The 18,139-nt window shown below is 37.6% G+C and overlaps 1 protein-coding gene across 3 annotated transcripts in view; it reads right to left on the bottom strand.

Moving 5' to 3' along the window:
- Positions 1–1,071: 1,071 nt before the first annotated feature.
- Positions 1,072–18,139, bottom strand: part of GABRA4 (gamma-aminobutyric acid type A receptor subunit alpha4) — a 64,227-nt gene continuing 47,159 nt past the window's right edge. For 2 of the 3 annotated variants that reach the window (XM_065878273.1, XM_065878274.1), the window contains one exon: positions 1,279–1,812. In XM_065878273.1, coding sequence (XP_065734345.1) covers positions 1,279–1,812 — 534 coding nt within the window. Of the gene's footprint in view, positions 1,813–18,139 lie in introns of all 3 variants that reach the window. The other variant, XM_065878272.1, reaches the window with a different exon arrangement.

The raw sequence follows: 18,139 nt of genomic DNA, 5'->3' as shown, positions 1-18,139 counted from the left end.
CAAAAACTCCCCCTTCCAAAATAAACACAGAACTGCCCAGAAATACAGAACTATGGACACAAAAACTCCCTAGAAGCTTAGCATTTCACCAGTTGATATAGCTCTATGTTGGGAAAAGCATCTAAAAAGCCTTGTACTGGATTCCTAATTCTGATGATTCTGTGATTCTGATCAAATTTGAGACAGGTAATCTATAAGGTCTTACAGTGCCCAGATTTCTAGTTTGAGGTACACAGTGCTTTGCACTTAGAGAACAATCTGTACCACATTTTCGTTATACTCTTAAGTCAATTGCTGAAGTTGTGCTAACGTGTACTAATCTCAAAAGTGGCTATATGAAGAATACACTTGTTATCCTCTATCAATATAGGAGAAACAAATATTTTGAATATGTCATCAGACTCTAAATAAATTTCCTCCATTAAAGAATGCAGTGTCTGCTGCTAGTTGATGGTTCATTAGCATGCATTGACTGTTCTACTATTTGAGTAACATTGCAGGTAAAGGTGAATAAGCTTATCTAGAGAGACAGTGTCTAGCATAGTGCCTGGAACGTGGTAGGCTCTGAATAACTATATGTTGAAAGAATACATAACTGAATGAACTATTATCAAAAGGAATTCATACAATAAGTTAAACTTTGGCTCAAAGCACAAATTTTCAAGTCAACTGTTAAGTCCTGTTTGGCCAACATGCAGGGAACACATTTTCCCTGGTCTCTGTCTTTGTTGCAGCAGAGGTTTCACTCTATTGGTCAGTATTTGTTGTGTTCCATTTTCCTTTTAAAAATGTTTCATTTAACAGGGAAAGTCCTTTTCTTGAAGATACTAAGAGGATCTCCAAAGGTCACCGCATATCATATCCGATAATTCTGATTAAGGGCAGTGCCACTGGGAAATTTAGGGTGGCTGGTTGATATTCATAGTGTGTATTAGAAAATGTCATAGTCTGTTTTCAAATTTCAATGCATAAATATGCACCATGGATCTCTAATAGCCCTATTTTTCTTGTCCCAACTTTCCAGGATGGTCTGTATCCTGTCTAATTTGAATGTTGAATTGATTCTATTTAAATCATCTTTCTGAAATGAAAGATGGCTCACTTTCCCTTCACTGAGGAATTAATTAACTCTCCCAATGACTGGCTTGAATTTTTTATATGGAAAACTTACATGGAATTTTTATTTTAGTGAAGAGCAACTGTTTATCTTTAAAAACATTTAAAAAGACATTCTGCATGAAGTTCATCATCTTTTAGGAAATTATTATAGCAACAAAATTACATTAGACTTTCTGATTTCTCCATAGTGTCCTTAGATAAGTAAACAACCCAATAGACCATATTAAAAGCCCCAAATGTTACTGGAAAGAGAATGCGGGCATATTTGTCTATTTTACTTGTGCCAGATCCAGAAGGTGGTGGAGCCGAGGGAGCAGTAGTGGCTGACAACTTCCCAGAAGCCCCTATGCTATTAACTGTGGTCTTAATTCGCTCCAGTCTTGATCCAAACACATGCTGGGCAGAAGCAGATCCAACTGGAACTTTTCGGGGCACGTACCCAGTTCTACTAGGTGGAGAAGGAGAAGCAGGTGGAATTGCTCTTGCGGCGGATATAGTTTCAGCTGCATTTGCATGGCTGAATGGGTTTGGACTGGAAGCTAAGTAAGACTGTGCTGTGGCTTCAGAAGATCCTTGAACAACCGTGGAAGACTTGCTCGAATGGTTTCCCACCTCAGTTCTGTTGCCAACATCAGATTCAGAGTGAACCAAGGCATTGGCTCTTTTTCTCATGTTCAGATTGGCATTTGAGTTCTGAAAAGGTATATTAAAAATTATATTGGCTATGTAATTTTATGTAGAGTTATACAAAATTTAAATGGGTCAAAGAGTTACAAATTAGCTGTTTTCATAAAATAAACCTTTATTAATATGCTATAGTCACTCAACTTGATGTAAAAGCTTAAAAATAGGACATATATATATATATATATATGTCCTAACTAAAAAAGGACATATATATATATGTGAAACTCTGAATCAAACATCTGCTATTTCAAAATATTATCCATTCTTATAAATTATTAGAATTTAAATCTATAGAAAGGTTAGGCTTTTAGGACTATAAGCTAGAGTTATACTTGATTTGACTTTAAGAATTCATGATGATAGCTGTACAACTTCTTTGTTGAGTTTTATTGTAAATAATATTCTCTGATACGCTGTATACATTTCAGTGAGTTTTGTACATGTTTGCTTTATAAACAGGAAGAACTATATCTACTTTGGGCACAGAATAAAAACAATAATAACCATCCACATGTGTATAACATTCCTTTAAAAATGACAGAAGCTCCAAAAGCTTTAATTTCCAAATCCCTGGGAATTATTTTCATAATCTTACATAGACATTATTATATAAAGTCTAGAAATCCTCATGCATTTTAGTTTTTCACCACAATTAGTAATGCAAATACAAAGGAAAATCATTTTTGGGACTTCCCTGGCGGTCCAGTGGTTAAGACCCCATGCTTCCAATGCAGGGGGCGTGGGTTCAATCCCTGGTCAGGAACTAAGATCCCACATGCCGCGTGGCACAGCCGAAAAAAAGGAAAATCATTTTTAAATAAAATGTTGTATCATACATATAAACAGCATCACCATATCATTGCATAAATATCTGAGTTCAAACTATTTACCAATAAAGAGTATTTAAATCAAAACGGAATTCACTATTTTCCATAAAATTATTTTATCTGTAGAACAAGACTGCATTTGAATACAGATGGTCAGTATTAAAATTAATTCTTATATTTTGACAGGCATGATAAATAACCATATAGCCAACCATATAGACTGTCCATACTAATAAAGGAAAGTAATTGCTCAAATGATTCCCAAAATAATCATGTCTGTCTTTAGAAGACACTATGATTTTTTGCAACCATTTTTCCGCCTTAATTGTGTTTATTCCGAGTTATATTAAGGGTATATTGTAATTGCTTTTTCTACCCTCTTCCCCCACCATTTTATGAAATAAATGGTGGGTGAGGAGATGGAGAAGTAGAGGAGAGAGAGAGGAAGAACAGCTCACAAGTGGGTGATTAAAAGGAGCCAGTCTGCAAGGAATTTTATGGATAATATTATATACAATTAACTGTAAACTCCCTTACAGAGAAGTGTTTATTCTACAAGTAGAATCTCTTTTCAATACTACACTTATCAAGCAGGTTGAAAGTGTTCAATCCATATCTTATATACTCGTGAACTATGGCTTCAAGTTCCCTGAGTAGAGAAAGAAGAAAAAGCCTCACAACATGCAGAGCCAAAGCAGGTTCTGAGAGGTTTAGAACGTATTCTTCATGTCAGCCTGAAGTATTCATCTAAACAGTTTGCAGCTGAACTCATGAGAAACTGTAGTCTAAAATACGGCAGCCAATTTAGGTGGAGACAAGTGAAACCAAAATTGACATCCACCTAAAAGTTAAAGGTACCATTATTTACCCTGTACTTTTCCTCTACAAAGCACATTGTAAACACCACCTAATTAATCCTCAGATTTTGAGTCCCTCTTTACAGAAAGGGATAATCAATTAATTAGAATTAATTCTAAAACGTTATACACATGGTGAAAAATATAAAGAAGGGTAAGGTATATCCACAACATTTAAAGAGTTTACAATATCACTAGGAAGATAAAATGCACACCCACACACGACACAATCAAAAATATACAAAAAGTAAAACAGAATGATGGGTCAAACTGTGGCAAAATGCTAAATATACCAAGAAGAGAAGGGAAGGGAGTAATAAAGGACCAACTGCATAAGCAGGAGAGAAATATATATTTTCAAATATAGTCTGATATTTGCATATTGCCCTCTTCCACCAAAAGTTGGGTTGCCCATAATCTTTAGAAACTCATATTTTCCCTCAGACTAAATTCTAAGAATTGGAGATTTCTACTTCTAGCCAAAATGCAGTAACAGGGACTGAATTTACTCTCCTGCATGAAATAACAAAAAAATTAAAACATTTGTAAAACAACTGTTTTTGAAGACATTGGACATTAGACAACATAGGACACAATCATTGAGAGAGAAGAAAAAAACTTGAGTTTGCATGCTGTAGAGCGGGAAAGGAGAATCCAGGAACAATCTGACAGACTACCTAAATTGAGGAGATGAAGCTGAGAAGGTGAGGAAATCAAGGTGGCTAGAGTTCACAGGAAAAGGTACCAGAGGAAGTGATGCCGAAAAGAAAAGTCCAAAAAATCTGAAGAGTCCCCACTGAGAATTTTGCTAAGCACAGATCCATTTTTGAGTGTAACTACCCAAGGCAAAAAGAACCACCTGAAGGGATTAGAAGAAATGGTACCTAGCACATACCAAGCCAGGAATAGTGTATTTTCTCACCAGACATAATGGAAAATCTCAACATTCATGTAGCATTTGGTAAAGTCCTCAGAAGGGCCCTGCCTCAGTAATACGGAATAATTACCCCCTAAGACTGCTCTAATCCTGCCTAATGAATTTTAAAATTAAGACCTTAACAGATGAAACTAACTCTAAGTGACTTAACTGCACCCCAGAAGGAAGCACAAGAACACTTTTAGGACCCTGTCTTCCTTCCCTCCAGATCAGAATCCTTCTGGAACATCCTGAAATCCCAACTGTGAATGATGTTCTAATACGGCCGATTGAATACAAACATGGAACCAATTTGTCCTCCCTCTCCATATTAATGCCCCTTGTAAAATGAACTTCCCCTTCTCCTCCCATCAAGAAATGGACTCTATTTCCCCACAGACTTCCTATGACTTTCTTTGGCCAACTGGATGTGGTGGAAGTGGGGGTGAGTTATTTCTGAGTCTTAGCTTTATGAGTCCTTGCTTGCTTCTACTCTTTCTCAAAACACTGCCACCAACACCACAAGAACAAGCTTAGGCTAGCCTGCTGGAGAGATCCTTTGGAGCAGAACCGGTCATCCTAGTTGAGGCTATCCTACATCGCCCAATAGATAGCTGACCACTAGACACCTGTGTTTGTCCCAGCTCAGAAATGATGAACTGCTGAGCCAAGCCTAATCAAGATCAACAGAACTTCCCAGTTGACTCAGACTTGACAACAAATGTTTTTTTGGTAGTTGTTTTGTTATGCAGCATTAGTGTGGCACTAGACAACGTATATAAACCAATTAAATCAAGGGCCTAACAGAAGCTATTGCCACACCTCTTGTCAGGGGAAGTTTCTCAGACATTCTAGGATAATTAGAGAGCTAGTCTGCCCAGAATTCATCAAAGACCATTAGGGGATCCTATTGTCTATTCCATGTTATTTTAAAGGACCAAGATATTCTGCCGTTTATAATTCCATTCTTAAAGAATAACCATACTGTAAAGCTAGGAGAGATTCTAGCGATCAACTTATTCCAGTTTCTCATTTTACGGTAGAGGAGAATAACAGCAGAAGTGTTATGGTAGATGAAAGTCACAGAGTGAGTGACCTACTGAGTGCTCTGCCATGTTGCACAGCCTCTGGATGCACAAGTGTGGACGAGGCATTAAGGAACTTGATAAACTACACCCTATATAGTTGAGTCAGTCAAGTATTTGTAATAGTCAAGTATAATGTTAAAAAATTATGCAAGACTTGGAAATCAGAAAGGAGTACAGCGTGTCCCTGCAATGTCAGTATGGAGTATTGTTTAAAAAGTCCACCCAAGGATTATTACGTCTCTAGGGGAAGATACTTGAGTTTGAGTTTGCTCTTTAATATTGGATTTGACCCCAAACACTGTGAAGTTGCATATTAACTTATAGATTCCTGTTCAGTAGAAAAGAGCCCCAAAGGTTATGGTTTTGATGCCGTGAAGGATATTAACTACTTCTGTATCTAATCTGGTAATCGCATTCTAGTATCCTTTTTTGAAAAAAATTTAATGGCTACTTATAGGCATTTCTCAAAAAAGATTTTGAACCGTTTTACTATTAAATAATTACTCCTTAATTAAAGAGTTAGATAAAACTTTGATACAGGTTCATTCCATATTTGCATGACTCACGTTTTTGATGGTTTGAAAATTATATTCTGACAACATCCACTGCTACGCAAGTTACAAGTATCAAAGAAATGTACGCATAGACTTGAAGAATATGTCTGGAGAAAACAGTGATCCCAAGTCAAAGAGAGAGGATCAGTCTAAGGTGGCCAGAAAAAAGAATCCATGAAGCACCAGACTTTGAAAATGGAGGGAGCAGTATGAAGTGTGCCACTAGGATTAACATCTGAAAACAAAGGTCAAATCTTTTTATTCCCAGTTTTAAAGTATTAGTGAACTTCTAGAGTGTAAAACTATCTTATTAATCATTGCAGGCTAATGTACACAGCAGGCACCTACTTCATTTTTTAATACATTTCACTGAAATGGATATAATACAGAGTCAAGATTCTTTTTTCAAATTAAAGAGAAAGTGTCAGAAACTTTCTATCAGACCTTCAGATTACTATTTCTTTGTTTATGGGCATATTTCTAGAATATTGCAGGTAGTACCTAAATTATATAAGTTATCCTGACTCAATCCCAAGGCTGACTAAGAATGCCTAAGACACTCTAAATATCATAACCTATATATGGAAAAGAGAATTAGACTGATTTGAGGCTTAAATCTTTGTTCTCTGCCAGGCAGCCCAATGATGCTCAAGCTATTTTACACTGATGTCTCAAGGTCTACTATGTAAAAAGTAGTTGTCATTTTCCATGATGACAAACTATGAAAGGATTGAAAAATCCTGCTGAGCTACCTGGCACAGGACTCACTAGGAATAATATTCACACAGCCTTCAAGTTTTGGAACAACAAATGCGACAGTCAGAATGATGTTATGTTTCACACAGAGTGTACAGTGGCTCCATCAGTATTCAGCAGACACACAGTGGTTCCAAACAAGAAAAGCACCTAAGCTTAATTTGAATTTTAAAAGATGATTTAGTTTGAAATCATTTTGTCATTAGTCACAATAGTCAGATGCAAGGGAAACTGGTGGGATAGAGATGCGAGGTGATAGATTCAAACATTAACAACAAATTAAAGCAGCAACAGGCAAACAGGAGCAAATCCAAGTAATTCGTCAATCGTGACTGTGATCTGACATGATTTCTAAAGAAGTCTTATCAACTGCAAAGAGAAAACTCAACTCAACTAATTACTCTAGCAGCAGTGAGATAAAGTGACTATGACGAGGTTTGCAGAACGCAAGCTACATTCATATTGCTTGCTTGAGAAGCTAATGAAGTTTAATAAAATGTAATTTCACCCTTCTAAATTAAAAACAAACAAGGCTAATAATGAACAGGTTTATCTTCTAGAATATCAATGATTTACATACCAAAAAAAAATCCAATAATGCAAAGACATTTATTCAAGGCTGTTCTGACAGGGCTTCAGGGGTTAGCCACACATCTTATTTAATAAGGAAATAAACAACTATGGTAGAGCAGCTGGAACTAAACCCCAAGGTAATGATTTACAGAGGACCATCAGTAGTATTTTTAAAAGATGCTACCACATAGAAATGAAAAACATCCCCTACAAATAAACATGCTAAATATTTCATCAATTGTTAACACACTGAACAACAAAGTGTAGAAATGAAAACGCCGAGTTCTCTATTTACTGTATTTCATTTCCTCCCAATGTTAGCTTTGAATTCAACATTTGGATTTCCATAAGCTATAGAAATATTACTTTCAATATCTGGCACTGGGATAAGAAATTTATGTCTTCAATTTGGAATTACCAGAGAACAATGTCTTACAGAATGCATTCATTTTGTCTTTACATATTTAAAAGTTGAAAGTTTAAAATAGTAGGGTTTCTTGAAGATACGCGATTCTGTAGTTAGTTTTGCTTCATAGTGATTCCTAGGGCTTCTTTTTATTTGCCAAGGCTTTGTATAAATACATGGCTCTAGGAGAGGAAATTTTTTTGTCGGAGACTTCACCAGTCAGAGCAGAGGTTCTCAGCTTGATCAAGCAGACTTGGACTTGACCAGAATGCTACCTGGAAATGCTCCGGGAGCTATGTTCACCAAACGCTACCAACATAACACTGGAGAGGGTAGAGGGCAAAGCACGCTCCACTCACTTTCTCCAAATGCAAACACTGAGCTGGATGAATCTTCTCTCTCTCAAGCGGCATTACAGTCACACCAAGTGTTTATAAGAATAACCTGGGATCAGTCTCAGGGCCTTTTTGGAGGAAGTCTTAATTATTAGTTATGCTATTGTCAGTCATCAGGAATCAGAAGTTGGGAAACATTGGCTAAATAGTTAGGATTGTGAACCATCGAATCAGACAGACTTGGACTCGAATACTGAATTTGCCATTTACTAGCTGTGGGATATTTGACACGTTGGTTGACCTCCTGAAACCTCAAAGTCCTTGTTAAAACAGGAGTAATAACGGTAGCTCCTCATAAGGAATTAATAAGATAACGCCTATAAGGTGCTTAGTACATAACAGGCATCAAAAGAACATTATATAGAAATAATCCAGACGGCAGATAACAAGATCCTTCCTCCAAAATAAAAAAGTATGTCACTCATGAACAAATCATTATAGACAAGATTTTAGACTATTTTTTCTATCTTTCTATAAAAATAAGGCCACCGTTTTGAATAATCAGAAAGGTAGAGGACCACTGAAGCAAAGGACAGTCTGTGGTGAAGTCAGCCATGAAAAGAACGTTGCTGGCTAAAATAAGAATAAACACAAGGAAATATAAAATTCAATTAACAAAATTAAAATACATTTTAGACATTGTAAAGGTAAGGATTAACACTAGAGTAAATCCTATAACTGATGGCGTGAGACAAACATGAAAAGCTCATCTAGGAAAAAAGCAACGGCAACAACAATGGTTAATTTTTACTGAGCGGTTCTTCTGCACCCGGCACCCAGCTCACATGCTTTTAACTACCCAGCTGCCACAACCATATGTCAAAGCTACACGGAGGAAATAACCTACAGCCACAGGTATTTCAATGTCCAGAAGAGATGTGGGTTGTCTAAAAAAGGCATCTCATTGTATTAACGTATCACATCACTGATCTCTTTCCGGAACTTTCCACCTATCAGTGAAGTCTAGAAACTGGCATCAGGGAAACAGCAAAGACCGGAGGAACTGTTGCAATCCAACCTACAGGATGATATTCACACCTCAAGATGCTATGAAAAGACATACACAGAACACTGGTTCACAATTAGAACTTCAGCAACTCAGTTTGGCTGGCCCACTTTCTAAATGTAACGGAATGTTAAAAAGAATTGTATCTGTGGATATATTGGTCTGGCATTATTGGTCTGACACTCTTTTTACTTTATCTCTTAGTTCAATTACAGTAGCCAAAAGGACTTTCTTCCACATTTAAATTGGAAGTAGGAAATGGGATAATGAAGGACACCAGACTGGGGATAGTACAAGGCAACAAATGTCAAAGAAGGTTAAAAAAACATTAAGAGGTTTTCATTATTGCTATGGACTGAATTGTGTCCCCTTTTGAGGGAGGGTACTACACTGGAGATAAGATCTTTAAGGAAGTGTGATTAAATGAGGTATAAGAACGGAGCCCTGATTAGACAGAACTAGTGTCCTTATAACAGAGGAAGAGACGCCAGAGAGTTTTTTCTCTGTGTCATATGAGGACACAGCAAGAAGGCAGCAGTCTGCAAGCCAGAAAGAGAGCTCTCACCAGAAACCAAACCTGCCAGAACCCTGATCTTGGATTTTCTAGCCCTTAGAACTATGAGAAAATACATTTCTGTTATTTAAGCCATCCAATCTATGTAATTTGACTACGGCAGCCTGAGGAGACTAAGACAATCATCTAACTTTAATAAATTTAAACTTAAGACACAATTATCTTAAGATTTTTAAATAGTGAATGTTAACCCTCTCATAGGAAAAAAATAAAACCTAAACAAACTTGCAGCTTTCTCTTCTCAGATATTTTCTTTGTTTCTAGTCTGTTCTCTCTTCTCCAGTATCCTTTTCTGATAATCCCAAATCCTAGGCAGAGTTAAGATACTAGACGCGTAGAGAAATTGAGATGCTTTTGACAGGAATTAGCCATTGATTTCTTTGTAATATTTTTACTTGTCCTTGGTGAATGAAAACACTTCCATATATCCACCAGGGGGCATCTACATCATCTTTCTAAACTGTCCAAGTTGCCTGCATATAAGTTCTCCCAGGATACCTCTTGAGTTCCTTTCAGCTTTTCTTCACCCAAATCAGAGGACTTCAGTTAACTGGGATTTTCATTTAACCTTCTAATTTGGACTTAGCTCCAGATCCTTCTTTAACTACCCAATATTTTTTCCCTAAATATTTTTGCCTCCCTTGCAGATTATGACTTTTATGTCACAGTGTGTGTACATGTGTTGTGGATTTCAGAGCATGCGTTTGTTTAAATATTGGGAAAATGTCATTAATAACAATTTATAACTTCTGTTCACATTTTATATTAAGAATATTTTTTAAATCCTTAAAAGTAGGGGTAATATAAGTAGATATCTGATAAAATATTGCCAAAGAAATCTTACTACGTTTCTGAATTCCTAACTTGGGTGTCCAAATAAATTCACTTTTTAAAGCAATCACCCTATGGAAATGATTTGTTTCAGCCTTAAAATATTCAGAAAATTATAGTTGAACTTAGAAACATTTGGACAATGTTTTTTTCTTAATATAGACTTGATATGACTTGATCATAATGAAACTGTGCTATAATAAATAGCCCTCCAGAAAAATTCAGATCCCTGCCAACCCTATAGGAGGCTGGCATAGCAAGTAGTCTGAGTCATAATTTTATCTGCATCAGCAAAGGCAACAGGGGCAATGTCTAAAAAGGAATAATTTATCAAGACCAAATCTTCATTATACCTCTGCTTGGGGGGAAAATTCCAATGCTCAAGAATTATCATCCAAGTCATTTTGTAAAATCATAGCTGTGCTGTGTAAGGAAGTCTCTGATGAACTACGAATCTTACCTAAAGGGGGCTGAATTTCTTTGAAATATTAGATAATGTTTACCTACTGAATCTAAACATTCATGATAGCTTTAATAGATTTATTTTTAGGTAAAAAGGCTCAAGTCCCATGCTTCATCTCTTGCTGGAAGTGAGTAATAGAAGATCCACGTTTAAGCTCAAAAGCAATGAAGGACTTATGAAAGGTAATGATTTACCCAATTCATTCATTCAACAATATGTATTGAGTGTTCAATTTTTCAAATTACTTTGTTGAAACTGGGAATACAGAGGTGAAAAAGTATAGGCCTTGCAATTTCTTCCAGGAATTATTAAAAAGTTGTAACAAGCGATAAATGCTATCAAGGAAACTTTTTTTAAATTAGGGAGTACGTGGCATAGCCTGATTGCTGGGAGAGCCTCTTTGTGAAAGTGACACATAAGCTGAAATTCAGGGATAAGTAAGGGGGAAGAGGGACTGTGGGGAAAGGGAACAAAGTGCCTGGTGGTAGGGGAACAATTTTCAAAGATTTCCCTCAGTGGTACAAGGATAAAGAAGACCAATTACTTTCCTTGTCAATTAAAATTTGAGATACCTTGAGGACGTTCTAAAATCTTCCTTTTCTTTTACATTTTTTTGAAATAGACTGTTAAGGCAATGCTTCCCAGCAGGGGCTACTCTAAATAATTAACGTCTGATATTAGCACTTGCCAGACAGAAATCTTGAATCTTTATCAATATCTCTACAATGCATTGAGCACTTACTATGGACCAAGCACTACACTACATGGTTTTCACAAATAACCTCACACACCATCTACAACCACCCAGGAAATGGTATTAATATTCTCATTTTTCCAATGAGGACACTGAAGCCTAAGAAAGTTGGGTACTTCTCCTAAGGTCAGACAGTTAAAATGGGTTCGAGTCATGATTTGCATCTCAAACTAACAATTTTAGCTACTCAGGAAGCTCCTTACGACAGCAAATATGTTAATTTGCTATGTTAAAAAGCTACACTAATGGGATTCAAAGAAAGCAAAAAAGAATTTACCTGAAAAATGTCCACACAACCCAAACCAGATTAAGTGACATTTATGAACAGCTTGGTTTTTCAGATTTGGATTTTAGTTACATTTATTTAGTTTCTATTATAAGGTAAATACTGTACTACTGTTTGATCCACGTTATCCCATGAAAAATCTTCCTCTGATTAATCCTTTCTTTCCAGTATCTGTAAAAATTGTAGCGTTTTTATGAATTGTTCTTGCGCCTGTTTTTCTTGATATTCGTTCAATTTCTTTGGTGCTTAGCTGTCATAATGTGCTTATGGCTATGACTTTGTATCCCATATAACTTCTACATTCAGGCCTAAATAAATATTTATAAATAGGTCCACATTTAGATGATTTATTTTACAGAAAATTTTATCTTAACCACAAATGGAATCTAGCTGTGCAAAGTTTCTTTTTTAATTGGAGAAAACTTCTCTTCAGGTTGTTTGAAAAATGGACCAGCATCACCACTCAAAATATGCATCTTGGGCTTCCCTGGTGGCGCAGTGGTTGACAGTCCGCCTGCCGATGCAGGGGACACGGGTTCGTGCCCCGGTCCCAGAAGATCCCACATGCCGCGGAGCGGCTGGGCCCGTGAGCCATGTCCACTGAGCCTGCGCGTCCGGAGCCTGTTGCTCCGCAACGGGAGAGGCCACAACAGTGAGATGCCCGCGTACCGCAAAAAAAAAAAAAAAAAATGCATCTTCTATACGATAAACACATTTTTATGAAGTTTTTCTACAAGAAGGAAGCTGCGCCCCAACTTCCTTCCGCAGACTTCCCCTTAATTTTGAATATAGAATTGTCAAAAGATGTTTACAAAATTACTACTCAAATATATGGAAAAACTAAAACACTCCCCCACCATGCATAGGAAACTGCAATTTCAACTTTAATTGTAACCCAGGGAAGATATCAACATAAGCACTAGCTCTAGTTTCTGACTTGAAAATGATTCTTCAAACATTTAAGTATCTACAAATAATTAAAGTTAATGAAGTTCAGCAACGCATGCGCCCAATTATGTATAAAGTTAATGTGTGTACACATGTGTATGTAGCAGAAAAGTACTCATTAAGCACCTATTGTGCATGCTCTTATATTTTAAAAATCAATCCCCTGTGGAAGCACAGTCAATTGGTCATAAAGCATATGTTGAATTATCCTGTTAACACAATTCATTACAAATCTCCATCCATAGTAAAACAACATATTAAGTCAGCAGAAGAAATTGATATTCTACCACACCAGTTGTCAAACAGACAACCCCCTAAACAGCTGAAGCCATTTTGATTTTCTCCAGGAAATAATTTGACTTGTCCTGAGGAGTAAGTGTCATGCTGTCAGCTGTAGTTTCCAACGAGGCATTAGCAAAACCATTCGACATTTAATAAGGCTCTCATGCTGAAACAGCTGTTCCTCCAAAGTGAAAATTTTAAAACTCTCTCTGAGCCTAGATAATTTTACTTGAGCTAGAAAATAAGGTATTAGACTCTTTTGCATGTTCTACCACTTTATGACAAGAAAGGAAATTTTGCACTTCAGTAAAGGCAGATTGCAAATTTAGCAGGAATTAAACCAGTAGCTGAGTTGCAATTTATGGCAAATGGCTCATCAGCACATTAATGTATATCACCAATGTAACCACTTCAGCCAAGCAGGCCAGAAACTAAGACACAAGTATCTGGTAGGCAGGAAGAGAAATGTGCCCTCTATAGACACCAATAAAATGAATCCTAAAACCAAAAGCTACCAAATATCTATCTTCATTTTCATCCTTATTGGCAGTATACTGATAAGTTAAAAACCAATGTCAGAACCATAGGTTCTAAAATCAGGTAGATTCAAGCCTTGGCCTCTGCTAAATCCTAGCTGTGTGGTCTTGGGGAAGTTATTTAGCCTCTCTGTGCTATGTATTTCTCCTGGGTAAAATGAGGATAATAATGATAACTACTGAGTTATTGATGAATTAGTATTCATGAAGTGCTTAACACCCTACCTGAAGCACAGTAAGTGATCAATACTTGTTCAATATTATTTTGATATTGTTATCCACAGTCTAAGACAAAAATGTAGATAGTCACTGTGAAATAAAATATTATAATAGAGGTTTCCATTATTTCTATACTCAGATATTCATTGTATTTTTTTCAACAGAACTAAGTGTTAAATTAATACTGTAACTATCCACCTCAGAAAATGCTGGGAATGTGTGGGAACCTTACATTTTGTGCTCTCTTCAAAATTCATCTTACTTTCTATTCCTAGGTGAAAATAATTAGCTCCACTCCTTGGAGCAATGCTAAGAACTAGCTAAAACCCAACTTGCCCAAATCTGCCAACCGTAGGAAGAGATAATTGAGGATTCCCATTTAAGAGGTTTCCTTCTAGGCTGATGGATATTTGAAGAGAGCATAAAATCAACAATCCTGTGGATATTGTTCTACTTAATCATATTAGCAATTTAAAAAATATTTGCACTTTCTCAACATGTAACATACCAAAACTTTTCTCATATTACAAAGAAGGAAATGAAAATATCAAGTCCCACAACTCCTTAACCTTTGACCCCTTCCAGCTACCACTCTTTCTATCACTGCCAGTTTAGGGGAAAATTGTCTACACTTAATGTTTCCACTTCTTCACCTGTCGTTTACTTTTCAACCCATTGTTATTTTATTTCCCTTCCCATCTTTCCCTTGGAACTCTTTGTGGATTAATCCAGTAGACACTTTTTAAAATCTGCGTCTTATATACTGTCTTGGCAGCATCTAACACCGCTTATCACTTCTTCCTTCTTTAAATTGGTCCTATAAATTCCATAATCTAGGTATGTTCCCCTTACCCTTCTCAGTCTCCAGTATGGAATGCTCTTCCTCTACCCAATCCTAAATTGTCACCTTTCCACAGGGTTCAACTCTCAGACATCTCAGTTTTTTCAGTCTTCAGGTAAATAAATAAACCTGTCCAGTGGCTTAGATTACCATCTTTATATCAATATCATAAAATCAATGTCTGCTTCCCAAATTTTTCTCCAACCTGAAGACCCATCTCTCCAGCAGGACATGTACTAGGGGCATAACAAACTTTCAATTCATTCATTCATTCATTCATTCAATTAGTCAACAAATATTTATTGAGTCCCTATTTGTATGTCAGGCACTGTTCTTGGCTCTGGGGATACAAAAGTAGGGGAAGGCTTCCCTGGTGGCGCAGTGGTTAAGAATCCACCTGCCATTGGAGGGGACACGGGTTTGATCCCTGGTCCGGGACGATCCCACACGCTGCAGAGCAACTAAGCCCGTGAGCCACCACCACTTAACCCCATGCGCCTAGAGCCCGTGCTCCGCAACAAGAGAAGCCACCGCAATGAGAAGCCTGCACACCGCAAGGCAGAGTAGCCCCTGCTCGCCACAGCTAGAGAAAGCCCGCGTGCAGCAACAAAGACCCAACGCAGCCAAAAATAAATAAATAAATAGATTAATTTTAAAAAAAGGTGGAGGGAAAGCCCCAAATTCTTAACCTTAAGGAACCCTTTTGACCAAAGTCAAATCTACGTACAAATTTATTCATATCCAGTGAACCCAGTACCTTTATCCAAACAAACATGCTAGATCTTAGAGACTAGCACATGCTCCAGTTAGCTTTGCAAGCCACAAAACTTCAATGATTCTTGCCTCCTTCTGCCTTATTCTTTTCCATCCCGCTTCCTCAGTATTTTTCCAAACTTCCTATTTTTCTTCAAAGCCATGGAAAGGCATTCAACATATCTCACTTAGCTACTCAGAGGCTATTAAAGTTCTCAGACCTCATATCCTTATGAACATCCCCTCTCTCTACTCTCTCTTGTATTATGTGTAAAATAATATTTATACAATGTAACACCAATAATGCCACTTCCTTGTTTAAAGTCTTTCAGCTGGCATGCTATTGTTTTTCTAAACACACACACACCTACATGACGTAACATTCTACATGACTTGGATCCTGCCTTCCAGTCCAGCTACATCTCCCCTTTACTCCCGAACCCTCCTCTTAACCACTCTGGGTACCCTAGTGTAGCATATGCTATGAGTGTCTGGTCTGTATTCATTTGGTTTACCCAGACATCACTCCAGACAGGCTGTGTCTTACCAGCTTTTTCTCCCCTAAGAGGAGCTCTGTCTATAGGAGCTTGACTGGAATGGGAGAGAGGGTTTGACCAGAAGTAGAAGAAAGTTAACATCTCCTGAATAAACATAATCAACAAGAGATAAGAGTTGATAAATAAGTACCTCAACTTCTCTGCCACCCAACGGGACAATTCTGAGGTGGGTTCCACACGTATTCTGAGAGAGCCTCTGGCGCGATGAGCACCCAGTGGTAAATCTGCTCATTAGTAACACTTTTTTGGATTGTCTTCCTTGCCATCTCACCTTCCTCACAGTGATCTTGGGATCAGTTCAAATATAAATTGCTTGCACACAAATCCTTGCAACAAAGTCTGCTTTGGGGGAAACCCAATTAAAACACCTGGGTTCTAGCCAGGATGTCTTCATTTAGTTCTACAAGGATGAGCTGTATTGTCTTGCTTCAGGGTCTTGTCACATCCTCTTCTCACTCACTCCCTTTCCTCTATCACCTTTGCCTCCCTTTTGCGTTTTCTGAGATAGTACTTAGCCATCGCTTCCTCTGAGAAGTTTAACCTGACAGCCCCTCCACCCTCATCAGAATCTCCCACCACAGAGATGCTAATCTGGACTGTGACATCTTCACACAGTATCCTATGCTTCTTCCTAGCCTAGCATCCAGCACGCTGCGTGAGTGCCCCTCCCAACTGTGAGTTTCTTTAGGGCTGCAACACTGCCTTACCAGTTTCCTCTCCCCACTGACCAGCACAGTACCACAAACTAAGAAGCATACAATCAAAGTAAGTCCAATGACTAAATAATATTTAAATAAGTGATGAGTAAACTGTATTGAAATAAATCAACAACAAAATCATTCACTCCTGTACACTCAAAACAGCAAAAATGAGTCTCACACAATGTGTCCCTAGAGATAAGTAGTTGGCAAAGCTATATAGCTGAAAGCAGCCCATTTAAATCCACTTGAAAACCAGATGACAGTCATTTATTCTATCCAGATTATACTTCCTGGGCCACTACAGTAGTTAATGGACTGTTTAATGAGTCAATCCTGGAATATTAACTGATAACCAGAATTAAATGTCTTTCCTCTCCCATTTCATGCATTTGCCTGTTTAAAAGTATGGCTGAGTGATCGTTATGGAGCAAAAGAGAGTCACCTCCCGGATCTAGCCCCACCTTCTTCGTGCCCTCTGTTGCCACACAGGAAATGCATGAGGCCCATGGGCACCAACCTGCCTCTCTGGGAGCAAAGTGATGAAGCTGTAAGCCACTCTTCCTTCAAACTTCTTGAAACATGGAGCCAGTGGCTGAAATAGCTTGTTTAACAAGGACTGGATTTTTCCTCTCAATCACAGTTCTAAAGCTATCAGTTATTGAAAAGCTGATTTTCAAAGCACACACTAGAACAGCTTTTCTGTACAGCTGCAATGCTATTTAAATCCTCCATGAATATATCCACAAACCCAAGAAAATTCTAAGCTAAAATATTGCTCTTAGAGAGGACATAGTAAAATAAGACCCTAGGGAGGAAAAATCCAGGAAATGAAATCTGATCGTTAATTTTAATACTGAAATTATAAAAATCAGCCATATGGCTTTGACTCCTCAGAGCTAGAACACCTGAAATCACTATTTAGAATAGTCGGTCTAGAAGGCTTTTTTGCGAGGCTCTTTGGTGGACATTAACTGTCTATTTCACAGTCATTCTTTTGCAGGTCTCAGAAACGTGGATAAATGCCTCAGCTTCTGCTGTGATGAGGTTGGGAGTGGATGTAGAATAAGCAAGAAAGGCCATGCATTGGAGACACTAAACAGATTAATGAAAGGCAAGATCATCCTTGGAAAGAACTGACTCTTGAATCCAGGCTTCTATTCCACAGTGAATCTCAAGTCCTTATCTCCAGCACTACTGTGGAAGAATTCCC

The sequence above is a fragment of the Phocoena phocoena genome, chromosome 5 (genome assembly GCF_963924675.1).
Source record: "Phocoena phocoena chromosome 5, mPhoPho1.1, whole genome shotgun sequence".
In the NCBI taxonomy this organism is placed as follows: Eukaryota; Metazoa; Chordata; class Mammalia; order Artiodactyla; family Phocoenidae; genus Phocoena; species Phocoena phocoena.
The sequence above is the reverse complement of the archived record's forward strand: the minus strand, read 5'-3'. Positions and strand labels throughout refer to the sequence as shown.